The sequence below is a fragment of the Triticum aestivum genome, chromosome 2A (assembly GCF_018294505.1).
Source record: "Triticum aestivum cultivar Chinese Spring chromosome 2A, IWGSC CS RefSeq v2.1, whole genome shotgun sequence".
Lineage (NCBI taxonomy): Eukaryota > Viridiplantae > Streptophyta > Magnoliopsida > Poales > Poaceae > Triticum > Triticum aestivum.
In genome coordinates this window covers 710,399,198-710,426,379 of record NC_057797.1, presented here as the reverse complement: position 1 = coordinate 710,426,379, position 27,182 = coordinate 710,399,198, and the positions used below count along the sequence as shown (strand labels likewise).

Below are 27,182 nucleotides of genomic sequence, written 5' to 3'. Positions count from 1 at the left end.
CTGCTGCACTAAGCTGAAATAGATGTTCGGCTTTGGCTTTTCCGCCATAGCTGATCTACAATAGACCTCATGGCGAGTCCGGACAACCTATTCAGTTCGGCCCATTCGGCTAGCTGGTCAGTCAATGAAAGTGGACGCTCTGGAACGTGGAATTGCGACCAGAACAGCTTGTCCACTTCATGACCTGTCTGACCTTGGAAGTACTTGGCCGCATCGGCAGCGCTCGCCGCCAAATCCATATATGCATCTGCCGAACTCCACAGCCGATCCTGAGGGGCATATCGTGGATCCCCGAACTTCCTCCGTAACATGAAGGGTTTCCCAGCCACAATATCCCCGGCTTCCCGCAGCTCCTCCTTCTTCGCTCTCATAGCAGAACGGGTGTCTTTGTCCGCCGCCGTGGACTTCTCAAGGTCCGTTACCTTCGCCCGGTTTTCTTTTTCAAGGACCCGGCAACGGTTGGCAGTGTCTTTTAATTCTACGGCCATCTTGGCCATCTTCTCTTGGCTCTCGCAATGTGCGGCCTTCTCGGCTTTCAACTCTTCGGCCGCCTTCAAAGCAGCGGCATTACTAATCCTTGCTTGTTCCTTGGCTCGGGCAAGTTCTGCCCGCAAGGTTTCCACGGTGGCAGATCCATCCGCAGTCACAACATATTAAAGATACTAGCATCATGCTGCTCTTACTATGTGGCGTTCACCAGATAATAACACTTACCCTGTGCCTCGTCAAGCCTCTTGTTAACAAGCTCGATGTTGGTGTCTGCCGCATCCAGTTGTCGTTTTAATTTGGCAAACTCACTAGTCCAGCTAGCCACCGGAGCTTCCACCACCTGCACATAGGGGCAGTCTGGTTATTGCCTGGGAATATGATCCTCTGTTCGCCGCCGTTCTCGATGACAACCAGAGTCTCAGGGGCTACTATCTACACAGGGCACACCTAACATGTGCAGTACTATCATATATTATCTCACGTACCTCAAAGCCTGTCAGTAGACTCATAAAGGCTTCATGTAATCTGCTTTCAGCGGATGAGATTCTCTCCATCACCGTACCCATCAGCATACGGTGTTCTTCTGAGATGGCCGCTCGCCCCACCAACTCCCCCAGAACGTCCGACCGCACACCAGACGGTGTCAGACTCTTTTGTCTGCCCTCTTCGGGAGCCGGACGCTCGGGACTTCGGGGGTCTATGGGATTATCTTCTGGCCTCACCGGATCCGGAGAGGCCCTCCGCGACGACACTTCGGGGTTGCCCGCTTCTTGAGCGGAGGAGTCCGGGGGAGGCGTTTCGCTCTCCATCATCTCTGGAAGAAGATCCCCCGAAGACGAGCTCATCTGAGAGGGGCTAAGGCCCGAACTGCAAGATATATGCGGTGGTTATTTTCTCAGAAAAAAGATAGCATACCTTTACTATTAAAGTATTTTGGATCACTTACGACTCATTGGAGGGATGATCCCCCCGGAGACTTTGTGCGGCAAAAGCACCCCCCGAGGCAGGACCCTCTGTGGGAGACTTCTTCTCCCGTTTGGAGGCTTCGGCTTCTGGATCCTCGGAAGCAGTCCTTTTCCTCCCCCAGTTGTCCTCCTTCGTGGAGACGCTCATTCCCTCGGTTGGAACGGGCAGTGATGGGGGCCCGCGTCCGCCTGTACTATCCCCGGGTATCTTCCTTTGAGGGCTCCGGGCAAGGTGCGACCTCGAGCATCTTTTCCAATACCGGATTTTCCAAACCCTCAGGGAGGGGGGCCAAACACCGAATCATCTTCGCCTTTGTTAACCAGTCCTGGTCAAAAAGCAAACTCTCAGAAATAACTTCGTGACGAATAAAAGACGGTGTGTTCGGCCAGAGGGTTTCTTACTTGTTCGGCGACGCGGTTACTGCTCAGGCCCACGTCCTCGGTAATATCCGGACACTCTACTTGAGGTCCAAAGAATGACTTGTACATCTCCTCATGCGTCAGGCCGAGGAAACTTTGAATGGCACGCGGTCCCTCTGGGTTGAACTCCCACAAGCGAAGGGGCCGGAGTTTGCAAGGCTGGACTTGACGAACCAGCATAACTTGTATTACCATAGCCAAATTAAAATCTCCCTCGAAGAGATCTCGGATGCGGCTTTGCAGTATAGGCACGTCCTTGGCTGGACCCCAGCTCAGACCTCTGCTAATCCATGACATCAGTTGTGGTGGGGGGCCTGAGTGGAAAGCGGGGGCAGCCGCCCACTTGGCACTTTTGGGAGCCGTGACGTAAAACCACTCCCGTTGCCATAATTCGGACACCTCTGGAAAGGAACCTTTCGGCCATGGAGCTCCTGCCATCTTGCCTATTGATGCACCTCCGCACGCTGCATGTTGCCCCTCGATCATCTTTGGTTTTACTTCAAAGGTCTTGAGCCACAGGCCGAAGTGAGGGGTAACGCGGAGGAAGGCCTCACACATGACAATAAATGTCGAGATGTGGAGAAAGGAGTCCGGAGCTAGATCGTGGAAATCTAGCCCGTAATAGAACATCAAACCCCTGACGAAGGGATCCAGAGTGAGGCCTAGACCTCGGAGGAAGTGGGAGACGAACACCGACGTTCTCGTTGGGTTCGGGAGTAGGGATGATCTGCCCTTGAGCAGGCAGCCGATGCGAAACCTCGACGGTCAGATATCTGGCCTCCCTTAACTTCTTGATGTCCTCTTCCGTAATGGAGGAGGGCATCCATCGGCCTTGAAGGCTGGATCCGGACATGATTGAAGAATCGGAGCACCTAACCTGGGCTTTGGGTGCTAGAACTCGAGGCGGGGGAAGGGTTCGATTGAGCACGAGAGGGAAAAAGTGAAAACCTTGTCCCCTTATAAAGAGGGTGAATATCAAGCGTCCTCTCCGTAGCCGTTTGGGACTTGCATATAATCTAGGAGTCCTAGACACGGTTGGGTTACCCATGATGGCATTAATGAGAATCCCTTAATTGGGGGAACACGATCTTCGCTTCGACAAGACGTGTCAAGAAACCGCCTCGTGTTATGTGTGGAGCTGGTTAAAAGAAACGGTTCGAATAATCACCGGGCCATGACATAACGTCGTGCTGCCAAAACAAGCCAGCAAATTAGATATGCGAAAATATTATTCTCTCTGCGGTGGAATGTGGAACTTATTTTGTAGGGTCGGACACTATCCTCGTATTCAAATTCTTCTGTGATGTATTCGGATAAGGAACCCGCCTTGCAATGCCGAAGACAATACTGCGCGCCGGACTCATCGTCATTAAAGCCTAGTTTAGGGGCTACTGAGGGAGTCCTGGATTAGGGGGTCTCCGGACAGCCGGACGATCTCCATTGGCCGGACTGTTAGACTATGAAGATACAAGATTGAAGACTTCGTCTCGTGTCCGGATGGGACTCTACTTGGCGTGGAAGGCAAGCTAGGCAATACGTATTTGGATATCTCCTCCTTTGTAACCGACCTTGTGTAACCCTAACCCTCTCCGGTGTCTATATAAACCGAAGGGTTTTAGTCCGTAGGACAACAACCATAACATACAATCATACCATAGGCTAGCTTCTAGGGTTTAGCCTCTCTGATCTCATGGTAGATCTACTCTTGTACTACCCATATCATCAATATTAATCAAGGAGGACATAGGGTTTTACCTCCATCAAGAGGGCCCGGACCTGGGTAAAACATCGTGTCCCCTGCCTCCTGTTACCATCCGGCCTAGACGCACAGTTCGGGACCCCCTACCCGAGATCCGCCGGTTTTGACACTGAGAATTATGATTACCCCTTTTCTGAACATTACTCTTTTAATGTGGAAACAATTTATACTATTCGAGTCTCTTATGATACTCCCACTATTCCGAATGAGAAGAATTTTGCCTATGTGGAGAGTAATAAAAATTCTATGCTTATGCATCATGAAAATAATGCTTTATGTGCTGGTTATATTGTTGAATTCACTCATGATGCAAATGAAAATTATTATGAGTAAGGAATATATGCTTGTAGGAATTGCAATAATATCAACTTTCCTCTCTATGTGCTTAAAGTTTTAAAGTTATGCTTGCTTTACCTTCCTATGCAAGTTGATTCTTGTTCCCATAAGTTGTTTGCTCACAAAATCTCTATGCATAGGAAGTGGGTTAGGCTTAAATGTGCTAGTCATATTCTTCATGATGCCCTCTTTATGTTTCAATTCTTATCTTCTATATGAGCATCATTGAAATCATCATGCCTAGCTAGGGGCGTTCAACGATAGCGCTTGTTGGGAGGCAAACCAACTTTATTTTTGTTCCTTACTTTTTGCTCCTGTTTAGTAATAAATAATTTATCTAGCCTCTATTATGATTGAGGTTTTATGCTTTTAATTAGTGTTTGTGCCAAGTAGAACCGTTGGGAAGACTTGGGGAAAGTCTTGTTGATCTTACTGTAAAAATCAGAAACTTTAGTGCTCACGAGAATTGCCGCCATTTTTATTGGAGAGTTCTATTTAGTTAATTCTTTTTGAATATGATTAATAGATAAATTCCTCACGTCCAGAAATTTATTTTAGAATTTTTGGGGTTCCAGATGTTAGCGTTAGTTACATATTACTACAAACCATTCTGTTTTTGACAGATACTGTTTTTCATGTGTTGTTTACTTATTTTGATGAGTCTATGGCTAGTAAAAGAGTTTATAAACCATAGAGAAGTTGGAATACAGTAGGTTTAACACCAATATAAATAAAGAATGAGTTCATTACAGTACATTGAAGTGGTGTTTTGCTTTCTTTCGCTAACGGAGCTCACGAGTTTTCTGTTAAGTTTTGTGTTGTGAAGTTTTCAATTTTTGGGTAAAGATTCTATGGACTATGGAATAAGGAGTGGCAAGAGCCTAAGCTTGGGGATGCCCCGGAAGGCATCCCCTCTTTCGTCTTCGTTCATCGCTAACTTTACTTGGAGCTATATTTTTATTTACCACATGATATGTGTTTTTCTTGGAGCGTCGATTTATTTTGTTAGGATTTGCTTGCTGTTTGAATAAAATACCAAGATATGAAATTCTTTAATGTTAGAGAGTCTTCATATAGTTGCATAATTATTCGACTACTCATTGATCTTCACTTATATCTTTCGGAGTAGTTTGTTGTTGCTCTAGTGCTTCACTTATATCTTTTTAGAGCACAGTAGTGGTTTTATTTTGAAGAACTAGATGAACTCTCATGCTTCACATATATCATTTTGAGAGTCACTAAACAGCATGGTAATTTGCTTTGGTTATGAATTTAGTCCAATACAATGGGCATCCAAGAGGGATATAATTAAAACTTTCATATAAAGTGCTTTGAATACTATGAGAAGTTTGATACTTGATAATTGTTTTGAGATACGAAGATGGTGATATTAGAGTCATGCTAGTTGAGTAGTTGTGAATTTGAGAGATACTTGTGTTGAAGTTTGTGATTCTCGTAGCATGCACATATGGTGAACCGTTATGTGACGAAGTCGGAGCATGATTTATTTATTGATTGTCTTCCTTATGAGTGGCGGTCGGGGACGAGCGATGGTCTTTTCCTACCAATATATCCCCCTAGGAGCATGCGTGTAGTACTTTGTTTCGATAACTAATAGATTTTTGCAATAAGTATGTCAGTTCTTTATGACTAATGTTGAGTCCATGGATTATACGCACTCTCACCCTTCCACCATTGCTAGCCTCTCTAATACCGCGCACCTTTTGCCAGTATCATATACCCACCATATACCTTCCTCAAAACAGCCACCATACCCACCTATTATGGCATTCCCATAGCCATTCTGAGATATATTGCCATGCAACTTTCCACCGTTCCATTTATTATGACACGTTTCATCATTGTCATATTGCTTTGCATGATCATGTAGTTGACATTGTATTTGTGGCAAAGCCACCGTTCATAATTCTTTCATACATGTCACTCTTGATTCATTGCACATCCCGGTACACCGCCAGAGGCATTCATATAGAGTCATACTTTGTTCTAGTATCGAGTTGTAATCTTTGAGTTGTAAATAAATAGATGTGTGATGATCATCATTAATAGAGCATTGTCCAAAAAAGGGGGGAAGGCCAAAAAAGAAAAGAAAGGCAAAATAAAAAATAAAAAATAAAAAGGGGCAATGCTACTATCCTTTTACCACACTTGTGCTTCAAAGTAGCACCATGATCTTCATGATAGAGATTCTCTTATGTTATCACTTTCATATACTAGTGAGAATTTTTCATTATAGAACTTGTCTTGTATATTCCAACAATGGGCTTCCTCAAATGCCCTAGGTCTTTGTGAGCAAGCAAGTTGGATGCACACCCACTTAGTTTCTTTTGTTGAGCTTTCATGCATTTATAGCTCTAGTGCATCCGTTGCATAGCAATCCCTACTCACTCACATTGATATCTATTAATGGGCATCTCCATAGCCCGTTGATACGCCTAGTTGATGTGAGACTATCTTCTCCTTTTTGTCTTCTCCATAACCACCATTCTATTCCACCTATAGTGCTATGTCCATGGCTCACGCTCATGTATTGCATAAAGATTGAAAAAGTTTGAGAACATCAAAAGTATGAAACAATTGCTTGGCTTGTCATCGGGGTTGTGCATGATTTAAATATTTTGTGTGGTGAAGATAGAGCATAGCCAGACTATATGATTTTGTAGGGATAGCTTTCTTTGGCCATGTTATTTTGAGAAGACATGATTACTTGGTTAGTATGCTTGAAGTATTATTATTTTTATGTCAATATTAAACTTTTGTCTTGAATCTTATGGATCTGAATATTCTTGCCACAATAAAGAGAACTACATGGATAAATATGTTAGGTAGCATTCCACATCAAAAATTCTATTTTTATCATTCACCTACTCGAGGATGAGCAGGAATTAAGCTTGGGGATGCTGATACGTCTCCAACGTATCTATAATTGTTTATTGTTCCATGCTATTATATTATCAACCTTGGATGTTTTATATGCATTTATATGCTATTTTATATGATTTTGGGACTAACCTATTAACCTAGAGCCCAGTGCCAGTTTCTGTTTTTTCCTTGTTTTAGAGTATCGCAGAAAAGGAAAATCAAACGGAGTCCAATTGACCTGAAACTTCATGGAACTTATTTTTCGACCAGAAGAAGCCCACGGAATATCGGAGATCGACCAGGAGAGTCCCGGGATGCCCACGAGGGTGGGGGCGCGCCCCCTGCCTCGTGGACAGCCCGGAGGTCCACCGATGTACTTCTTCCTCCCATATATACCCATATACCCTAAAAACTTCGGGGAGCACAATAGATCGAGAGTTCCGCCGCCAGAAGCCTCCGTAGCCACCGAAAACCAATCTAGACCTGTTTCGGCACCCTGCCGGAGGGGGAAACCCTCACCGGTGGCCATCTTCATCATCCTGGCGCTCTCCATGACGAGGAGGGAGTAGTTCACCCTCGGGGTTGAGCATATGTACCAGTAGCTATGTGTTTGATCTCTCTCTCTCTCTCTCTCTCTCTCTCTCTCTCGTGTTTTTGAGGTAAAACGATCTTGATGTATTGCGAGCTTTGCTATTATAGTTGGATCTTATGATGTTTCTCCCCCTCTACTCTCTTGTAATGGATTGAGTTTTCCCTTTGAAGTTATCTTATCGGATTGAGTCTTTAAGGATTTGAGAACACTTGATGTATGTCTTGCGTGGGATACCCGTGGTGACAATGGGGCAATCTATTGATCCACTTGATGTATGTTTTGGTGATCAACTTGCGGGTTCCGCCCATGAACCTATGCATAGGGGTTGGCACACGTTTTCGTCTTGACTCTCCAGTAAAAACTTTGGGGCACTCTTTGAGGTCCTATGTGTTGGTCGAATAGATGAATCTGAGATTGTGTGATGCATATCGTATAATAATACCCATGGATACCTGAGGTGACATTGGAGTATCTAGGTGACATTAGGGTTTTTGTTGATTTGTGCCTTAAGGTGTTATTCTAGTACGGACTCTAGGGCTGTTTGTGACGCTTATAGGAATATCCCAACGCATTGACTAGAAAGAATAACTTTGAGGTGGTTCCGTACCCTACCATAATCTCTTCGTTTGTTCTCCGCTATTAGCGACTTTGGAGTGACTCTTTGTTGCATGTTGAGGGATAGTTATGTGATCCAACTATGTTATTATTGTTGAGAGGACTTGCACTAGTGAAAGTATGAACCCTAGGCCTTCTTTCAACGCATTGCAATACCGTTTGTGCTCACTTTTATCATTAGTTACCTTGCTGTTTTTATATTTCCAGATTACAAAAACCTTTATCTACTATCCATATTGCACTTGTATCACCATCTCTTCGCCGAACTACTGCACCTATTCAATTTACCATTGTATTGGGTGTGTTAGGGACACAAGAGACTCTTTGTTATTTGGTTGCAGGGTTGCTTGAGAGAGACCATCTTCATCCCATGCCTCCTACGGATTGATAAACCTTAGGTCATCCACTTGAGGGAAATTTGCTACTGTCCTACAAACCTCTGCACTTGGAGGTCCAACAATGTCTACAAGAAGAAGGTTGTGTAGTAGACATCAAGCTCTTTTCTGGCGCCGTTGCCGGGGAGGTTAGCACTTGAAGGTATATCTTTAGATCTTGCAATCGAATCTTTTTGTTTCTTGTTTAAGCACTAGTTTAGTTTATAAAAAGAAAACTACAAAAAAATGGAATTGAGTTTGCCTCATACGCTTCATCTTTTTAATATCTTTCGTGAGTATGATGGAAAGGAAAATTATGCCAAAGTATTAGAAGAAGAATGCATTAAAATGTTTGGCACTAAATCTTTGAATGATGAGCATGATTGCAATGTTGTTAATATGAACTCTTTAAATATCCATGGTACTAATGATGATTGCACTAGTTATGATGAAAATGTCTGCTATAAACATGTCAATTTTTGTGGAGTGCATTGGGTTTGCAAGTACACACCAATTAGGGAAGATAAATTTTGCAAGAGGCATAAGTACTTAAAAACTAAGTTGTGTAGTAGACATCAACTACCCTTCGAGCCCCTCTTGAGTAAATTATCTTTTGTTAAACCAAAGAAGCACTTTGATTTTAGCCGGGACCTTGACCTTCCACAAGATTCTTTTTAGGAAAGTTGCAATCATTTTCTATCATCTTCCTATATAAAGATTTTACACAGAATTGTTTATCAGTTGTCAGGACCCATTCTACTTGATCTTTGTCAGTCCCCATTCCTACCTTTCACATCTCATCCTAAGATTATCCACAAATCCAAGGTTTCTCCATGCAAGGTTCTACGAAATTTGAAACCTTGCTAACCTTTTATAAGTGCCTCAACAACAAGAATGTTATGATCAAAACTAAGTAGATAAATTCTGGGGTAGGCATCTTTCAAGGGTTTATCATCTACCCACGCGTCCTCCAAAAATCTAGTATTCTTGCCATTTCCCAATTTCTTTTTACAAAATTTGTAAAATATTTCTTCAACTTTCAGAATACTGGTCCAAAGCTGAGATTCACAAACTTTAGGTTTAGCTCTAGACAAACATCCATCTATCACATACTTATTAAAAAACCATTTCCATAGTCCTTTCTCATTTTCTAGCTTCCAAAACCATTTGGCTAACAAAGCAGTATTCATAATTTGTAAATTCAAAATCCCCAACACCCCTAGATCTCTAGGTTTGTAGCAGGTTTTCCAGATGACTAAATGGTTTTTTTTCTTATCCACATCTTCTTGCCATACCAGTCTAGCCCTATAGAAATAAGACTTTTTAAGCACACCAACATGAATAGGGTAAAAAGACATCATGAAAAGGGGGATATTAGTAAAACAAGACTCCACAAGAGTGTTTCTCCTAGCAACTGATCCCATGAGTTTTCCTTATTCAAACTCATAACTATTACATGTATATTGATTTAATCTAAAATCCAAGAAAAGACAAAGTAATATGTATGACTAAGGTTTACATCCAATAGAGCACCCTAAAATGGTAGAGAGAGATTTCACCTCAATATCACAAACATCGATTGAGATCAAGTTGGACTTCTGGTAATTCACCTACAACCCAGAAGCCCTATACAATTTGTAAGTGAGGACTTTGAGCTGAGCTAGCTAGGCAGAACAAGCTGGAACAATGATCAAAGTGTCATCAACATATTGCATAATAGAAAAGGTAGGGTTGAGTTAAATTTGATGGATGGCTCAATACAATCCCTTTCTATGGCATCATTCAAAATAGTTTGCAAAGCTCAGCCACCAGGAAAAACAAAAGGGGTGAAAGAGCATCTCTCTATCTAACACCTCTTATGCATTTGAAATTGGACCCAAATACATTGTTTTAAAGGACAACATAAGTAGCCGAAGATAAGATTTGAGATATCTAGGAACGACACTTAACCCCCAAACATTTATGTTTTAAAATTGTTAATATCATTCCATTCTCAATTCTGTCAAAATCCTTTTCAATGTCTATCTTTGAAGCCACAGTGGGTTTTCTCCTCTTGTGAGATTGGAAGAGATACTCGTAAGCCCAAACTATGCAATCATGAGTGGTTCTGGATCTGGATTTCCTAAAGTCATATTGGTTAATATGCATTAGTTCCAGGATGATGGACAATAGTCTATTAGCGAACAATTTGGTGAGAAGCTTGATGTTTCAACTCAGTAGAGATATGAGCCTATAGCCATTCAAATGAGAAGCACCAACCTTTTTAGGAATCAGAGTGATGAGATAATTATGGATACTCTGCAAACATAAATCTCCTTTGTAAAATTGATCACACAAGTCATAGATTTTTTTACAAATGATAGGCCAACACTTCTTAATGAAGTTTGTGTTTAAACCATCTGGTCCAGGTGATTTATTTGTGAGAAGGTCTTTGATGATAGTGCCAATTTACTCCTCAAAAAATTGCTCTTCCAAAATACCAGCATGTGGTTCCAAAATATTCAACAAATTAAATCTGGTGGAATATCAAAAGCCTTAGTCTGACCCAGTCTTTCCATAAATGCAGAGTGTAGTTGAGTGATTTTTTCATCATGTTTAGTAACAATGCTTTCATTTGCCTTTACCAAAGAGGCAATACTATTATTCCTCTTGTGGACTGTTGTCATAGATTGGAAAACTTTGGACTTCTCACTTGCCAAAGTAACCCATTTGATTTTGTCTCTTTGCTGTTAATAGGGCTTGTGTTGTTCTAATAGTGATGTCAGGTGCTTTTTGATATGTATTCTCAATGCAGATTATGTACTACTCGGAGGCTTGAAATTTTCAAGTGCACTCAACATAGAAAAGAGTATTGTATCATGAAACAAGATTTCTATGAGATCTAATAGCCGTAGTAAAAAACGAACATGTGCATCAACAACACATTTGTATAGTCTGTTCCATCCAACATGATCAGGTACTCTCAAGAGATCATAAGAGAAAATTAAATTGAAATCGTGCACAAAAGACTTGTATGTGCATATGAAGTTGATTGATGTATAATAATCCCGATGAAACCTAGTTCGTCTATCAGCTTAGGTATAGCATGTTTCGGCAATTTCTTTTACAGAAAAGAACTGTAAGAACGTAACAATTATATATGTTGTAAGAGAATTATGTTGAAAACATAAAATTGAATAGAAACCTTACCAGGAGTATGTTCTTAATGTTGGACTTCGTAAAAGTGTGCAGGAGTGGCGCGTATGAATGATCACTCGATCCAATTTTGTAATTCTCCAACAACTAGTCAATACGATTAATAAAGTTAATTTCACGGACAATGTCATCCTATTTTTTGTTGCGCCATATGTAGTACCAATGCTCCTCACATTTCGTTTGTGCGTATTATTTAGTTTGAAATAAGCTACTATGATAATGTATATAGGGAAAATTAGTTACAAGTAGGGCCAAGTTGCAAGTTGAGAGGAACTAGTAATGAATGTCAAATTAGTACAAGTGGTAAGTAATACTTATATTATGTGAACATGGATGTAATATCAGCAATGATTATATAAAGTTCTGTTTTAAAAAAGCATACATGGATGAGTGACTGGATCATTGGCAGTTGCACAGAGATGGCACGACTATGGTTTCTAGCTAAAGTGAGGAGTAATTCGCAGGCCGTACGGTTTGATGAATTGGGTCCAATTATTGCTGGTGAAAGAGGTTCACTTCTTGTATGTCCTGACAATGACGCCGAAAAAAGGCTTCTTTTGTCTCAAGGAAAGTTGTAACTTCAATATTGTCAGATTTTGTAATGCCAACCTTCTCTAAGAAATCAATTTTGCAAAGCAAGGGATGACTTAACCAAAATGGAAGCAAATAAAGAAGTGTTCTTACAAAGTAATACAACCTCATTGTTTTTACAGCAGGTATACTGGTCTATCAGTGGGATTACGATCTTTACAAAGTATGTTTGAGATTATGGTCTTTAGAATTTGGTAGATATGATTACGTAATTGGTATGAAGAATATGCCTTATGTATCATTAGGTACTGATGTAACAACATGTAAACCATGGGTTGTGGGGTGTAGGTTGAAATCTATATGAAATGAGTATATATTGAAAGATGTTCAATGTGACAAAGCAGTACATTGAGCATATCGATTAATGAGTAGTTTACAAAAGAAAGACTAATGAGAATATTCTGTAGTCAAGAGGAAATAATCAAAAGCACTTGAGTGAATGCTTCACGTGAACTGAATTTCACATAAGTTGGATCCACATCTTATTTGGTGAATAAGGGACCACACAATTACGAAAAAACTATAATGAACTAACAAGCAAATTAGACATCTCATGATCAAGATTCGAATTATTATTTGAAACTTGTCATTCTTTCTCTGTAGTGTTCTGGAAGGAAGAAGGAGAAGCACTTGTTCTTCACAATGTTCTGATTGCCGCAGAAGCCTCTGAGATTGTAACAAATTGCATAGTAAAAATTACCAATAGTCCATTTAGTACAAAAGAAGCATTCAACCCTGATTTGAGGGAGACATGATAATTTACCTCCATTTCATGCACTGCATTAAGCTGCATTGTGGTTTTCTCGCTCAGGACGAGTTGAGATGGCAATAGAAGAAGAACACCGGCAGTAGCTGCGGAGGGCGCCAACAGTTTTAGACGCCGACTTTCAGTGACCGACAGCGACAATGTTCGGTAGTAGTGAGAACAAAATAGATCTGGATGGTGACACTGAAAAGGAAGAAGATGAGGTAAAAAGAGCAGGGACAATGAAGTTGATGCGTCAGCGGATTAGGCACCGCAAAAATAATGTTTGGTAACTTGGTGTAACGACATCTGTTGGATACGCGCAGAAAAATGAAAATTAGGAATTTAAGTACAGAACAACAAAACTGACGGAGAAGAACTATGGTAGTAAGTTTCACAGAGGAAATTTGGTGTGTACATATGTTTGTGTAACGCAAGTTCTGACATACAGAACTTACGGTGACAGGCCTAAGTTAAAAGAGAACCAACAAGGAAGCTTCGTAGAACATAACTTGAGAGAACAAGATCCACGAGGTTAGGAGTAACAATAAATCAAATAGCAGAAGAATCATCCCGCTTGGAAGAATGAAATTGTTATGGTATCTGTGAAGAAAAAACATGAACCAAGGAAGGAATATGTCGAACGCGACATAATGTGTTGTACAAAAATAATTACTTTGCATAAAAATGCATACATTTGTGATGGGAAGAAGGATGACATGAACTTGCGATGCGATAGAACAGGATGAACTAATCAATTGACATTTTTCCTTTCAAAAAGAGTGATCAATTGACCTGAGCAAAAGGAAAATAGTTCCATAGACGTAAAATGAACAGAGAAACAACACGATCAAATGATTGAAAAGAAGAACACACATGATGCGAAAGACAATACAAAATTTTCCTTTGTAGGAAAAATCATCAATAACTACAATACTAATAATATAATATGAAAATATATTTTATAGTGCATCTAGTAATATTAATTTGATACTGAAATTCTTGATAGTTTTTCCTTTAAACTCGGTCAACTTTGATATAAACTTAATCAACTTTGGATCATTTCACTTGCAAAAAAAAATTGGATCATTTAATTTCGTACAAAATTTACAGGCCTTCTTTTGAGAGGCGAAGGGAGTATTACGTTTCCATTTCCAACACAGCTTGGAGAAGGGAACGACAAGTCAAAATGTTATGCACGATGGAGCAAGGATAAGCACTGCGAAATGGCCCTTGACCTAATACGTACAATTAGTCTCCGTGTTTTCTCGGAGTGATAGCTCCATATCCGTACATAGGAACGGAAAATTTCAGTAAAAAAGTGTCACTTGTTGGCACATGGGTCGTATAGCCGATTGTGACCAACGTCACAAGCATTACATTAATAATGCTACACCTACTACTGATTTAATCCAATCAAAAATTGCCCCCTTACCCCTTACGTTAATAACCTAGGATTCCCTACGTAAGTGTAGCATCTCTCTTTTGACAAGGGGTTTGGGTGGATTTGTGGGTGCGTGCGCGTGCCCGGGGTGACGTGGTGGGCAGTGACTGTGAATAACTATTTTGAAATCACTGCTCGTCCACGGTGGATCTAGTGATGGCCTTGCTTGTGGGTGCAGCAGGGAGGAAGGGTGTGGCGGGTCATGGGGCGGCCCGGAGCGCGAGGGATTTGGGCACCGATGCCCAAATCTGACGGTCGCATTGGCGGTCAGTTGTGCTCGTAGGGACGGTAGCCGGCCATTGTGGCGGTGGGCACTCGCCGAGCCCGGAATTGGGGTGGCAGCTCCGACGGGTGGTCTCGTGGCGCGTTGGCCTTTAGGCGGCTTGGCATTTGGTGGATCTAGGCCTCGACATCTAGCTCTTTTGATGTCATTGGTGTTTGCCGGAAGCATGGTGCTGGCAGGTTTCAGGCGAGCTATTGTGGCGGTAGTTGGTAGGGTGTGGCCAGTGGGTGTTGGGCTGGGTATGGGGTGGCTACCAATGAAAGACTGGCTAGACATTGGTCGGCCCTGGTGACGGTAACGATCACAAGCACCATCACCTTCCTGAAGGTGTCAACAAGGGAAATTCTAAATTCCCTCTCGGATGCTCAAAGGGGGGGGGGGGCCTTGGTCCGTTTGCTACCGAATCGGATGATGGCCGACACTCTGTGTCATGTGCCTCTTGAGATCCTTGTCTTGTAGCAGGATCGAATGGTGGGGATTAGAAGATTTGGCGGTGGCGTGGCTGCTCTGCTTCTTCTATGTTGGTGTTATCCTTGATATGGTTTGGATGTACCGGAGTTTTCCTTCTGCATGCGGTCATGGTGTGCATGGTAAAGCAATCTAGGTGTGGACTATGGCTACTTGATGCCCTTTGATTTGTCCTGTCATGCCGCTGTTGTGTCGTAGCGTCTGATGCTTGTGGCTCTTGCCGTTGTGGACTCAGCTACCCATTGCCCTTTGGTTTGCCAATACTTTCGAAGCATCATGGTTTGGTCTCAGCTGATTGGAGCACTTCGTCTATAGTGGCGGTGTTCTAGTGCAACCTCTCATTGATGAGGACAATGAAAGAGGATGGCCCTCCTCTTTCCTTCTTCTTTCTTGCCATGTTGTTGTCTCAACACAACTCCTCTCATGCTGTGATACATGACTAATCCCATGTTCATGTATTCTCTACTCTCATTAATGAAATGAATAACGGTGTTGTTGTCTTTCATCAATCTAACACTATTGAGAACAGATTGACTAGACAATTACAAAAGGATAGAAATTTTTGATTTTGGGAGGCTATGGATAGTTGACTGAAAAATAGTCACCTATTTCACCTATTTTTCGTGAAAAAGGCATTTTTATGTGAAGTGTTTGTGTGTTCTGTCTTCCACTATTTTACACTCACTATAAGCAAAATTAGGGGTTTGTGGTTAACCTCGCCTACCATGCTAGTCTTTGGACGATGTGTCATTTGGCACGGTAATGGGTTCCAACGAGTCATCCTATTCATAGTCATGAACATATCCAAAACCCATACACACTTTGACCACAACCTAGTTGTGGTGATAGCACTAGGGGTATATCTTGATCTTTCGATGAAAATTTCTCCGTTGGTTTGGGTGAAGACAACTTTGACGATCTAAGTACGCTGTGCACTTATGATGCATCTTAGCAACCACTAAACTAACTCCAAGAAGTCATAGATCACGTCGGAACACGATCAACTTGACTATGAAGATCTAATTCCTACATGCAATGGAGAACAAGCAAGAACTACGAAAATCACAATTTGTACGATACCGATAATTATGATGTAATAATGAAAAAATGTGCTCCGAAAGCAACTGTGGCTTGGTCGTTCCATACAAAAAAAAAGTACACGAGTTCTAGCTATGAAGCGTAAAGTCATGTCTAAGTAACATTTGAGTGGTTATATTTAAGGAGGAAAGGAGATTTCGTCCAAGCAAGGGAGGGGCGACCAAATTTATCTCTTGGCCAGTTTCTCCCCTAAATATCAACTCAAAAAATTGTCTCGTTGTTTTAGCCCGATATTACATGTCCTATGGGTTTACCCAATAATAAGGTTCCGTGGCACCTATAGATAGCATCTACATATAGATATGGAGCCACCTACGATTTAGTCCATATCTTGATGCATCGCTATACGGTTGTTTCAAAGTCTTGAAATCTTTGGTTTAGGCTACGTCTTCATTTCTTGTGTGCTTGCTTCCATCTTTATGTTTGAGCACGCTTCATTGTTTGTATCTCTTGTCCGTGCTAGATAGACAACATCATATTCTCACAAGCATTAAAAATAGTTTCTACAAATAATACTATCTAATATAATTGAGTTGACGTGTACAAGTTCTAGTGACTAGTCTCTATGATTCTCGATCTTGAACATATTATCTAGGAGAGGAATACTAGGATGTTTAACAGGGATTTGTCCAAAATAGTTGTAAAGCCTAGAAACACTCATTAATGGGGATTAGATAACTACATTGATTGATGAAGGAAATCAAAAGGACCATGACTAACATGGTTGCCCAATAGTCCGGACCAAAGAAACTAAGAAAGATGATCAAAGTAGAATCGACACCAGTGCATCACCTAGCTAGTCGTCTGGAAAGTCCGGTGGGCAGGATCTTTTTATGATGGCATCTACCCAGTTGAAGTTTACGGCCAGGAATATTTTCTTCCATCATTGATAGCGGTGTAACATTTGAATAAGAACTCCATCTTAGGCTCGCTTTGTTTTTCTATTTTGTGTAGAAAGATGTCACTCTATTTGCTCATTGCGGTTGTATCAACTCCATATAACGAATGAATGAAAATATCCTTTATTGAGAAAAAAAAGTTGGTCGACTGTGAGTGCGCCAGCAACTAGTAGCAGGGAATTCCATCACAACGACCTCAAGGCGTTCACTCCCCACCATCATACGCACCCTCCTCGTATTCCAGCTTCTGCAAGTTACCAGTGGATCCATGCTGCAAACTAAAACCCAAAAAAGAACCATTATCTTTGTCAAGTTCTTCCACCGAAAATGGTGCACGTATGAATTTCCACAATGGATATTACGCACGTGGTCACCCTGTATAAACAAACAGTTAGTGGGGCTGTGAGAAATAATCAGCCGATCATACGTAAGCTAGCAATGTTAGTAGCAGTATCGTGGATGCCTACTCAAACTACACGGTGATATTAGTGACCGATTATAATTGTTGCTAGTGTACCATGTTGTTGGTAGAGCATGCAGCTAGCCCACTACTCCCCGGCCACCTTTATGCCTGTATAAATAGGCACCCCGATACGTGCTTCCAGCGTACAATTACCAAGCTCAACACACTAGCTTAATTACCCTGACAGACATTGTTAGGTCTTGTCAGGGAAGCTAGCTAGGTAAGAAAAACCATGGCGGCTTCCCGTGCCTTGGCTGCACTGCTTGCTGTGGTGGTACTCGTGGTCTGCTCTCCGGCGCCTCGTGTTCTCGCCACTGACCCCACCCAGCTCCAGGACTTCTGCGTTGCTGATATAATGAATCCTGGTATATAGATATATTCATCTTCTGATTGATTACATGCTTAATTACTTTCATGCATGCAGCATGTTTGCATGCCTACATATGCATGTGCAAACACGTGGGACGTCTAAGTATTGGTTATAGTTTAGAGCATATTTATTCCTAAATTTAATCTCAGTAAAAAGTACTTTTAAATTGATTGGAAAAGTCTTATGTTTAAGTCACCAATCACAAGCGTCAATCATTAGAACTCGTCATAAGTTGTAGTTTTATATTTTATATATTTGATATTGTAAATATAAATATTTTTTTATAAACTTGGTCAGAGTATGTAAAGTTTGACTTTAAAGAAAATATACACACTACATTATGAAATATATCAACTTAGTAGTAAATAGTAATATGCAACATGGTAAGATTTAACTTTGGATGTGCAACTGTGTATACATGCAGTGGTTGTGAATGGGTTCGTGTGCAAGAACATGAAGATGGTGACGGCAAACGACTTCTTCTTGCCCGGGCTTAACAAGCCGGGCATGTTGAACGCTCAGGGCTCGGCGGTGACACCGGTGACGGTGAAGCAGCTAGTGGGGCTGAACACACTGGGCATCTCAATGGCGCGCATCGACTTCGGTCCCAACGGCGGGCAGAACCCGCCGCACACACACCCCCGCGGCACCGAGATCCTCACCGTGATCATGGGGCAGCTGCTGGTGGGGTTCGTCACCTCCAACCAGCAGGACGGGAAGAACCTGCTCTTCACGAAGCAGCTAGTGGAGGGCGACGTGTTCGTGTTCCCACAGGGGCTCATCCACTTCCAGGTGAACAACGGCAAGGTGCCCGCCGTGGCCATCGCGGCGCTCAGCAGCCAGGACGCCGGTGTGATCACCATCGCCAACGCCGTCTTTGGGTCCACGCCGCCAATCAGCGACCTCATCCTCGCCAAGGCCTTCATGACCGAGAAGGACACCGTCGACTGGATCCAGGCCAAGTTCGCGCCGGCCATGAGCGGCAACAGCAGCATGGGAGGAGGTGGGTACGACATGCCACCCGGCGGCGGCGAGGGCGAAGGCGGCAACAGCACCGGCGGCGGTGGCGGGTACTACCCTGGCATGCGCAAGCGGAAGCCCTAAGCACGGACAGGACGGCCGGCCATCCACGCGCTTATGCTAATAATTAATGAATAATTTAAGTACAAGTAAACAAAGAAAACATGCATCAAACCAGTACTTAGTACTTAGTACTTAATACTGGCTTAATTTACGATGTGGTGTAGTTACTAGTAAGTCGTGCACTACCAGCAAGTGTGTTTGTGGATCGAGGAGGAGTACGTGCTAGCTCCCGGCCGGTCGTGTAGAATAAACGGTGGCCAAAGTGCATATCAATGTATTAGCTAAAAAGAATGCTGCTAAACTTCAATATGAAATAATAAAGTCCAAGGTTCAATTCCTGTTTTCTTTAGCCATCTGTGTTTTAATCTTGTATATTTTCCGAGTGTTTCTCTCTGCGCATCATGGCGTCGATCGACTAGCATGCAGCCATGATCACCAAACACAATTAAAGCAGATATATACGGGGGAAATACCCAATGGTCTATGGGACATCTGTCCCTTGAATCTCACCGTTCATTTCCCGATTGATCAGCACCCCGCTATATGTATCATGTCTTTTCTGCTATACGGGGGAAATACCCAATGGTCTATGGGACATCTGTCCCTTGTATATACACTTTAAATGAACAACTTTTGAATATTTGAATATATATACAAGTTACTATTCATACTTTTTTGTCCTTGAATTTTGTTTCGCTGAACTCAATGGTTGTTTTTCCTTCTTGAAACTATGTATACGAGTATGAAAGAAAGTCGAGATTATTTCAAAAAGTTTCAGTTTTTCTTTGTACTTTTTTGGTAATCACTAAATAGACAACTGCTAACCGTGCCACTAAAAAATATAGATAAGTAACATTGTTGGCAAGAAATATTAATAAAAATCACACCAACAACTAACAATTTTGATATAGCTTTACGACCGAAAATGATTTAATTGAGCTTTAAAAGTTTGTTTGGTCTTTACTACCGTTCAAAATTCCGAAGGGACACGCCCCTGACAGTAGCCACCTTAGAACAGGACGAGGCGTGTGTCAGTAGAGCAGCATTTATGCATCGATATAGTAATAGATTACTACGTGAAAACACTGTACCAGATGCTGTCCAAGCCTGTCCTTCTGACAGTATAGCACTTTGGCAGCTGTGTATAACGCGTTTTCGCACAGCAGGAGCCTCCCGTATCTCCTAATTCACTACTTTAGCAACGGGATCGCAACACACTTACACACGATGTGGATTCCAGGGACATATATCCCCATAGACCAAACGTCCGCCTCCATATATACGGCAGCAAAATAGACCTCGACAAACAAAAGATGACACACAAAAACCAGACATCCTAAAGCGTACTATTAGTCTATTACTTCCTCTATAAACTGATATAAGAGTGTTTACGGAGGGACTACTACATATACCCTAATGACGAGTTGACGACGAACACACCCCTAGTGAGCGCTCTCTGCAAGTCCTATAAATCCCCTACTCATCCGGCAAATCTATTCTGTAGGCTCCCCGAACCGCACCGAAGTGAACCAGAGACCCCTGGTCTCACGGCTCTACCTGCCCGCTCGTCGTCGCCCCCCTGCTCCATGGCAAGTTGGTGATTCCAGCGGCGCAAGAATGTTGCGGCCGGTAAGCACATGGAATGTTGCCCGTGCCCAAGAGGCTGCCGAGATGTCCGCCGGCGTACCCATCCTGCTCCACCGCGTAATGCGCAGCATGTAGGTAGCTGTTAGCCGGCTGATACATCATGTTGTTGTAGCTGTATCCTACTCCTGCAACATGAGGCGCCACCTCATACTCCAGCGGCAGCGGCAGCGGCGGCGGCGGCATGTACTCATCATCCCAGATGTATTGGATACCATTGTAGTCATAGTCGTCTACCATCATTGTCTCTGAGCGCGGCGGTTCATGCTGCTCAATCTGTGGTCTCTTCTTGGGGCAACCTGTCTGCTCCAGGTCGTCGAACACGTACGCCTCATCAACTTTCTCCGGCCACGCAATCTCCGGCACCTCGGCGCTCTGAATCTGGACTAGATCGGCGCCGTTCCGTGCCTTGCCCTTCCTTTTCTTGCCGCCTGCCTTGCTTTTAGCCTTGCCGCCTGCCTCTTTCTTCTGGTCGCAGCGCTGACTCTTCTGTATCGTGCACAAGACCCACTCACCAAGCTGCGATGCAAAGATATGAATCATATGATCATCGTCGGCCTGTCAGACACGCACGCACACACGGACACGCGATGGAGAGAAGAGGAAACAAAATAGATCAACGGAAACACCCCATTAAGATGAATCACCTTGTCGACGTTCTTGTCATTGGCCTCTGCCTCGGACGTGCGGTTCTCGTACTCGTACATGGTCCAGTGGGTCGGCTTCTCCGGCCCGGTGTAGAACACCAGCGTCCTCGCGCGCCCGACCAGCTTGCCGCCGGGGCAGATGGGGATTTCCCTCACGGGGCCCGTGGCCTTCCAGAAGCCATTGCCCGGCGTGGTCCGGTCCGGCCGGCTGCCCGTCGCGTACTTGCGGGTCCGCTTGGTGAAGAAGTACCACCGAGCCCCCTCCCCGAAGTCTCTGAACTCATCTGCAACATCAAATCATGCTTTAGCTTGCATTCCAAATCAATCAACCCAACGCTACTCATGGTGTGATGATGGGAGAGACCGAGTGCGTACCTGTGATCTGCTCCGGGCGGTAGTCGATGATGGGCGTCACGTCGTTGAAGATGGGCAGGTGCGGCGGGAGGCCGTCCAGCTTCCGGCGAAGGTAGTGGACGATGAGCTCGTCTCCCGACGGGGCGAAGTGGTAGCCCGGAGGCAGGTTCAGCGGAAAAACGTAGTTTCCCATCCATGATTTGCACGTACGGCCGGCCGGCCGCCCGCCTGCACCTGGCCCACCTCGATCGACGGCGAGCCGCGGTTTTAGGTCGAGATGCGGAGTCGCATCCGATTCCTCTTGGGACAGAGACGATTCCGTACCCGGGTAGTAATCCGACGATTTATATACCGCCCGGACCGCCAGCGAAGCGCACGGCGTCGTGGTGCCCGTGGACTCCCCCGTTACGGATAAGGTCGTGTTTGGAAGCCAAATACAGTACAGCTCATCAAGATTTGCTTGTGGATCAATCATCAATGTAATAAAATAACCTAAATGATAAGTGTTATATGCATGTGGCACGAAGCAATTACGTCATGACGTATTTTCTGCCGTCAGATATCTTAGCGCGGTGGCACAGAGCTAATGACACGTCATGCTCGGTAATCGTTCGGGCTGGGCGTCTCATGGAGGGTGTTAAGAATAGAATAGTTGCTTATTAATTAAGCTAATTAGGATTAAGTTAATTGTTAGATAGGTTGCTTGGTTCTCAAGCAACCATGTACTTCCTTGGTTCTCAAGGCAACTATGTAATTCCTTGGCTCTCAAGTAACTATGTTTTTACTTGACCGCCAAGCACCATGTGTACTTTCGCCTGGGTATAAATACCCCACTTCTATCATCAATAAAGACTGATGGATCATCTTTCATTAAACTCTCTCGTTCTTTACTTTTCACTCAGAACACGTTATCATGCACTTTGCTCTCCTATCGAGCGATTTGGCCGGACAAGAGAAGAGCAGAACATCATTGCAGAGGATGAAGAACAGATCTTGTTGATCCCCAACGATCCAAGGATTAAAGGCCTTGATCAGGAAAACTAATAGTGTTTCCCTATTTTAATCTTTGCCTATTAGATCATGTTTTCTTGTGGTCAAACAGTGATCTAACAATGGATTGTTCACCCTGTATGTATATATGCGCTCACACGAATCTCACGAAGAATTGATCATTCTTGAACTACAAACAAAAAGAGCAGAACAAGAAAAGGCTCACATCCGCGCAGATCGACGGCGCGGAGGATATGGCCATGGCCGACCACCCTCTGCAGCGACACCCTCCGGCCGGCACGCGCACAGAGTCTCATCGTTGCAGCCCGCTGCGGGACAGGAGGCAGTGGCGCGCATCGGCGCAACGACGCTCCCCTCGGCCTGGCTCCTCTCGGCACGAACGCCTAAAACAGCCATAAGAGAAATCGATCAGGAAACACTAATTCCATTTAGTAATTAAGTATTTGTTTTCTTCCAGTGATCTCGAAATTAACTGCATTTTCTGCACCACATAGTGCATCGCTTCATCCGAGCATGTGAGCATGGCGAGATGAATAGGTGGCTGAAGCATCAACCGGAAGAAATCCTTGATCAGGAAGAGAAAGCTTCAATCAAGAACGTATCATCCAGTCATGCAAAGGGAAGAAGAAGGTACCATGTCTTTTTCTAATTTCTTGAACTGGAACTAGCGGCCACTGCTGCTCGCCGTCTCGCCGTCTCGCCATCACTGTAGCGGCAACAACCTCGTCGAGGACGGTCGCAGAAGCATCAGTCCTCCGGGCGCGGCGGACACCACAGCCACGACACGCCGCTCCTCCGAGCGGGCCTCGGCCCGGCTCTCCACAGAGCAGCCGCATCACGCGGTGGAGGTGGCCCGCGCTCAAGTCCGAGCAACGGCGGCGTCCTCGCGTACGAGGTTTGGTGGCGCCTGGATCCTCTCCCTGGCCCGGCGAGCCCTCGTGTCCGCCGCCGACGGCGGTAATTTTCCCCTCAGGAACCGCACGAGAAGAAGATTGGGGCAACCTTATCCATTCTGGCGATTTTCGGTTTGGTTCTCCAACTTCCTAGTATTCACATATTAGTATCTATAGTACATCTTCAGGCCACAGACTATACTGTACTTTACGTCTGTGCAACTGGGATTTCTGAAATAATTTTTCAGGCCGTAACAACTACAGATTACCCAACAGACTTTCTTCTTGGATCCTCAGATCTAATTATTATGGAGTTCAATCTATGTATCGTATTTACTATATGTAAATGATTATTCTAGACAAATTTTCTAGAATCTGTTACATGTTAAATCTGTTTGTTTTTCAAGCAATCCATATAACATGTTTATTTTAGTGAAACAATTATGTTTTGCAATTGAATTTGTTTCTCTCTCTTGCAAATCTTGGCGTAAATCCGAAACAAGGATTACGAGGTGTCATACTTAATATGACTACATAAAAAAATGTGAATCACAAGGTATTGATGGTATCTACTGCACAATTTGCAGATTATCCATCACTACTGTGAGGTCTACGTCTTGTCATTTTGATAAGATGACTACCTTCGATGTGCTCTTCGAAATATAAATGTGACCAGCCCAAATTTTATTTGTGAATCACAAGGTATTGGTGGCATCTACTGCACCACTTGCAGATTATCCACCACCACTTTGAGGTCTACATCTTGTCTTTTTAACAAGATGACTACCTCCTAGGGCTCTTCCAAATATTAATATTATATGTGACTACCTCAAGATATCATAAGGTAATACTGGCATCTACTGCAAATTTTGCAGACTATCCACTATTACTACAGGGTGTACATCATGTCACTTTGATAGATGATTACCTTCAAAGTGATTTCATACATTCTGCATAACATAAGGTAATAGAATTATGAACATCTACTGACAAAAGTCAGGCTATGTTTCTATTACTGCGAGATCTACACCGCATCCGGTGATTATCTTCAAAGTGTTATTCTATATAAATTGAGGTCTACACATATGAGTGTATAGCATTAGCTATTATAAAATTTGCTCCTTTGAAGCAATTATTGTTGTTCACTAAAATTATTTACTATCATAGTAAAATAATAATAATATTGATCTTACATGTTAAAATGGCATTTTTCTTCCGGTATCAATTATTTAAGCATCATTTTGCTTGAATAAGTTGTGGAAAATTACACAAATATTACTATTTGTGATGATATTGTGGTCCATACATCAAGGTGGAGACCATAATTTATAGCAAAGATTGAGTGTCTGAAGCACTATCACAAGATCCACATCATTTTTTTTGGTTGTTATTTTGTAGTGACTAACCCCCTGTTCTAAAAATGCCATGGCTATTCTCTTGATAGCTAAATATGTACATATTCATTTTATATGTCGCAAACTTCACTTAGATCTCAAACTAAGTACATTATGGATGAGTATTTATTCACTTTGAATATTTTCCTTAAGAGAAACACGCTGCCATGAGCACATCACGAATGATCACCCATTCGTTTTTCAAGACCCCAAGTCTATTGCATCTCACAACTCTGTCACTTAATCAACTTCAAGTTGAGATCTGTGATCAAATATTTTCCTATATAAAGATCTAGTTGAAAAGCCCTTAATGCACTTTACATCCTCTTAAGATGGTACTACCATTTTTATGATCAAGAAACATGGAATTTCTTAAAATCATCAGATTCACCCAACGAGTGCTATACCATTATTTGAAATTCTTGCTAGAACCGAGAATACTATGCAAGTTAGTGGTAACAAAAGAGAACCATGAGGAATTCAAAGTAAAGTGGAGGATAATAGACAACCAAAGATAGAATTATCTCTTAATAGGAATCGTTCATTTTCAAATGATCAAAAGACAACTCTCAAGTTTGTCAAATGTGTGGTTATATAAATATTGTACCTATGATTACCAAACCCTCAAACATATGGTCGAACCACACCACAAATTTATTAAAAGGCCAATAAGTTCAATGGGATAAATTTGAAAATTTGCAAATAACAACCAGATTCTGGTAAAGGATTGTTCTCAGAATCTTCATCAGAAGGAGGACCACAATCTAATGTAGAAAATGGAGTATAAACTCATTTGCACATATCAGAGACCTCGGGTGATCTCCTAATTATCCCAACATATTATTAGCATATACTTGTACTACTACATATAGTAAAATGTCCAATATCATATCCATTGGATACAATATTCGATAATTTTGTATGTATGTTTCAAGTTGTACTCAATATTGTTGCGTACACAATGATTTTCTAAGTATTAATGAATTAAATATTAGGCTTGATAGCCTTAGCCATCCTGGTTTGGGGATGATTAGAAAATTATTTGACAATTCTGTTGGTCACAACTTATCAAGTTACATATTTTCCCAAATCATCAGATTTTATGTGCACCGCATGTGCCATAGGGGAAATAAGTTTTAAGGCACTCTCACCTTAAAATTCTAAGCATGCCACTTAATTATTCTCCCTTGAACACATTCAAAAGATATATGCGGATTGCTTAACCATTATCTGGGGTAATTTAGATACTTCATGGTACTCATATAGACATTCACAAAATGTCTTCAAGTGTGTCTCTTATCACACACAACCATGATCTTACCCAATAAATTGCTTGACTCATCAAAGTAGGAGCAAATTCTCCTGAAATAAGAATAAACCCATTCGAATGGACAATGTCGGGGAACTCATTTCATGACTATTTTGTAATTGCATTCAGTACTCTATATACATACCCAGAATGATTTAACTAAATTTCTTATCAAAGATAATCAAATGACTTACATGACCACTCTTAAAGAATTGTAAATTTATCAGCCTCTTGTTGGACACATATGGCCTTACACACCGTAAGTATGATCTAAATCATAACAACTGCATATCATACTATTTTCCCCTTGTAGTAACTACGTGGAAATCAACAAAGTATTTCCCATCTGCGATAATTCGGTTACATACTGATATCACCACTCCAGCATACATCAAAGGGCACTCACAGAAAATTAGGGATCTATGTGAGGAATAACAATTTATCCGTCACCCAAAAATTATCCATAGCCCGTATGCTGATTGCATCAGCAATAAGGATATTTTCGGCATTAGGGGGAGATAAGTACCACAAAGAATGCCGAGAAATAAATTAGAAATGTTATTGACATTCAATCCTTATAACCATGTACTCAAAGAATCTGAACTAGAAGTTTAGAGAATCATATATTTGCAACACATTGCAAATCTGCCACATACATTTACTGATAACAAGGTGTCACTGAATTCTATATTCCTGCAGTAAAGTGTCAGAAAGAGTGGAGGTACCTGATAAACCACTCTTCTCCCCAAATGAGAGCAAGAGGGGGAGAAAATCTGACAACACGAGATATAACTTCTCATATGCTTCCGCGGAAACAGAGGAAATCAAATCATCAACCAGTAAATGTAATTCAACATC

At 42.4% G+C, this 27,182-nt stretch overlaps 2 protein-coding genes across 2 annotated transcripts; one reads left to right on the top strand and one right to left on the bottom strand.

Moving 5' to 3' along the window:
• The first annotated feature begins 17,772 nt into the window (after positions 1–17,772).
• LOC123186091 (germin-like protein 4-1) lies at positions 17,773–19,410 on the top strand. Its single transcript, XM_044597888.1, has 2 exons — positions 17,773–17,984; positions 18,414–19,410. The coding sequence occupies exons 1-2, from the start codon at positions 17,852–17,854 to the stop codon at positions 19,091–19,093; spliced, it is 813 nt and encodes a 270-aa protein (XP_044453823.1). The 5' UTR covers positions 17,773–17,851; the 3' UTR covers positions 19,094–19,410.
• A 996-nt stretch (positions 19,411–20,406) lies between these two features.
• On the bottom strand, positions 20,407–22,887 carry LOC123190437 (NAC domain-containing protein 67). The gene is made up of 3 exons (XM_044603075.1): positions 21,739–22,887; positions 21,364–21,647; positions 20,407–21,235 (listed from the first exon to the last, which is right to left on the bottom strand). The coding sequence occupies exons 1-3, from the start codon at positions 22,190–22,192 to the stop codon at positions 20,618–20,620; spliced, it is 1,356 nt and encodes a 451-aa protein (XP_044459010.1). The 5' UTR covers positions 22,193–22,887; the 3' UTR covers positions 20,407–20,617.
• Between the last annotated feature and the right edge of the window lie 4,295 nt (positions 22,888–27,182).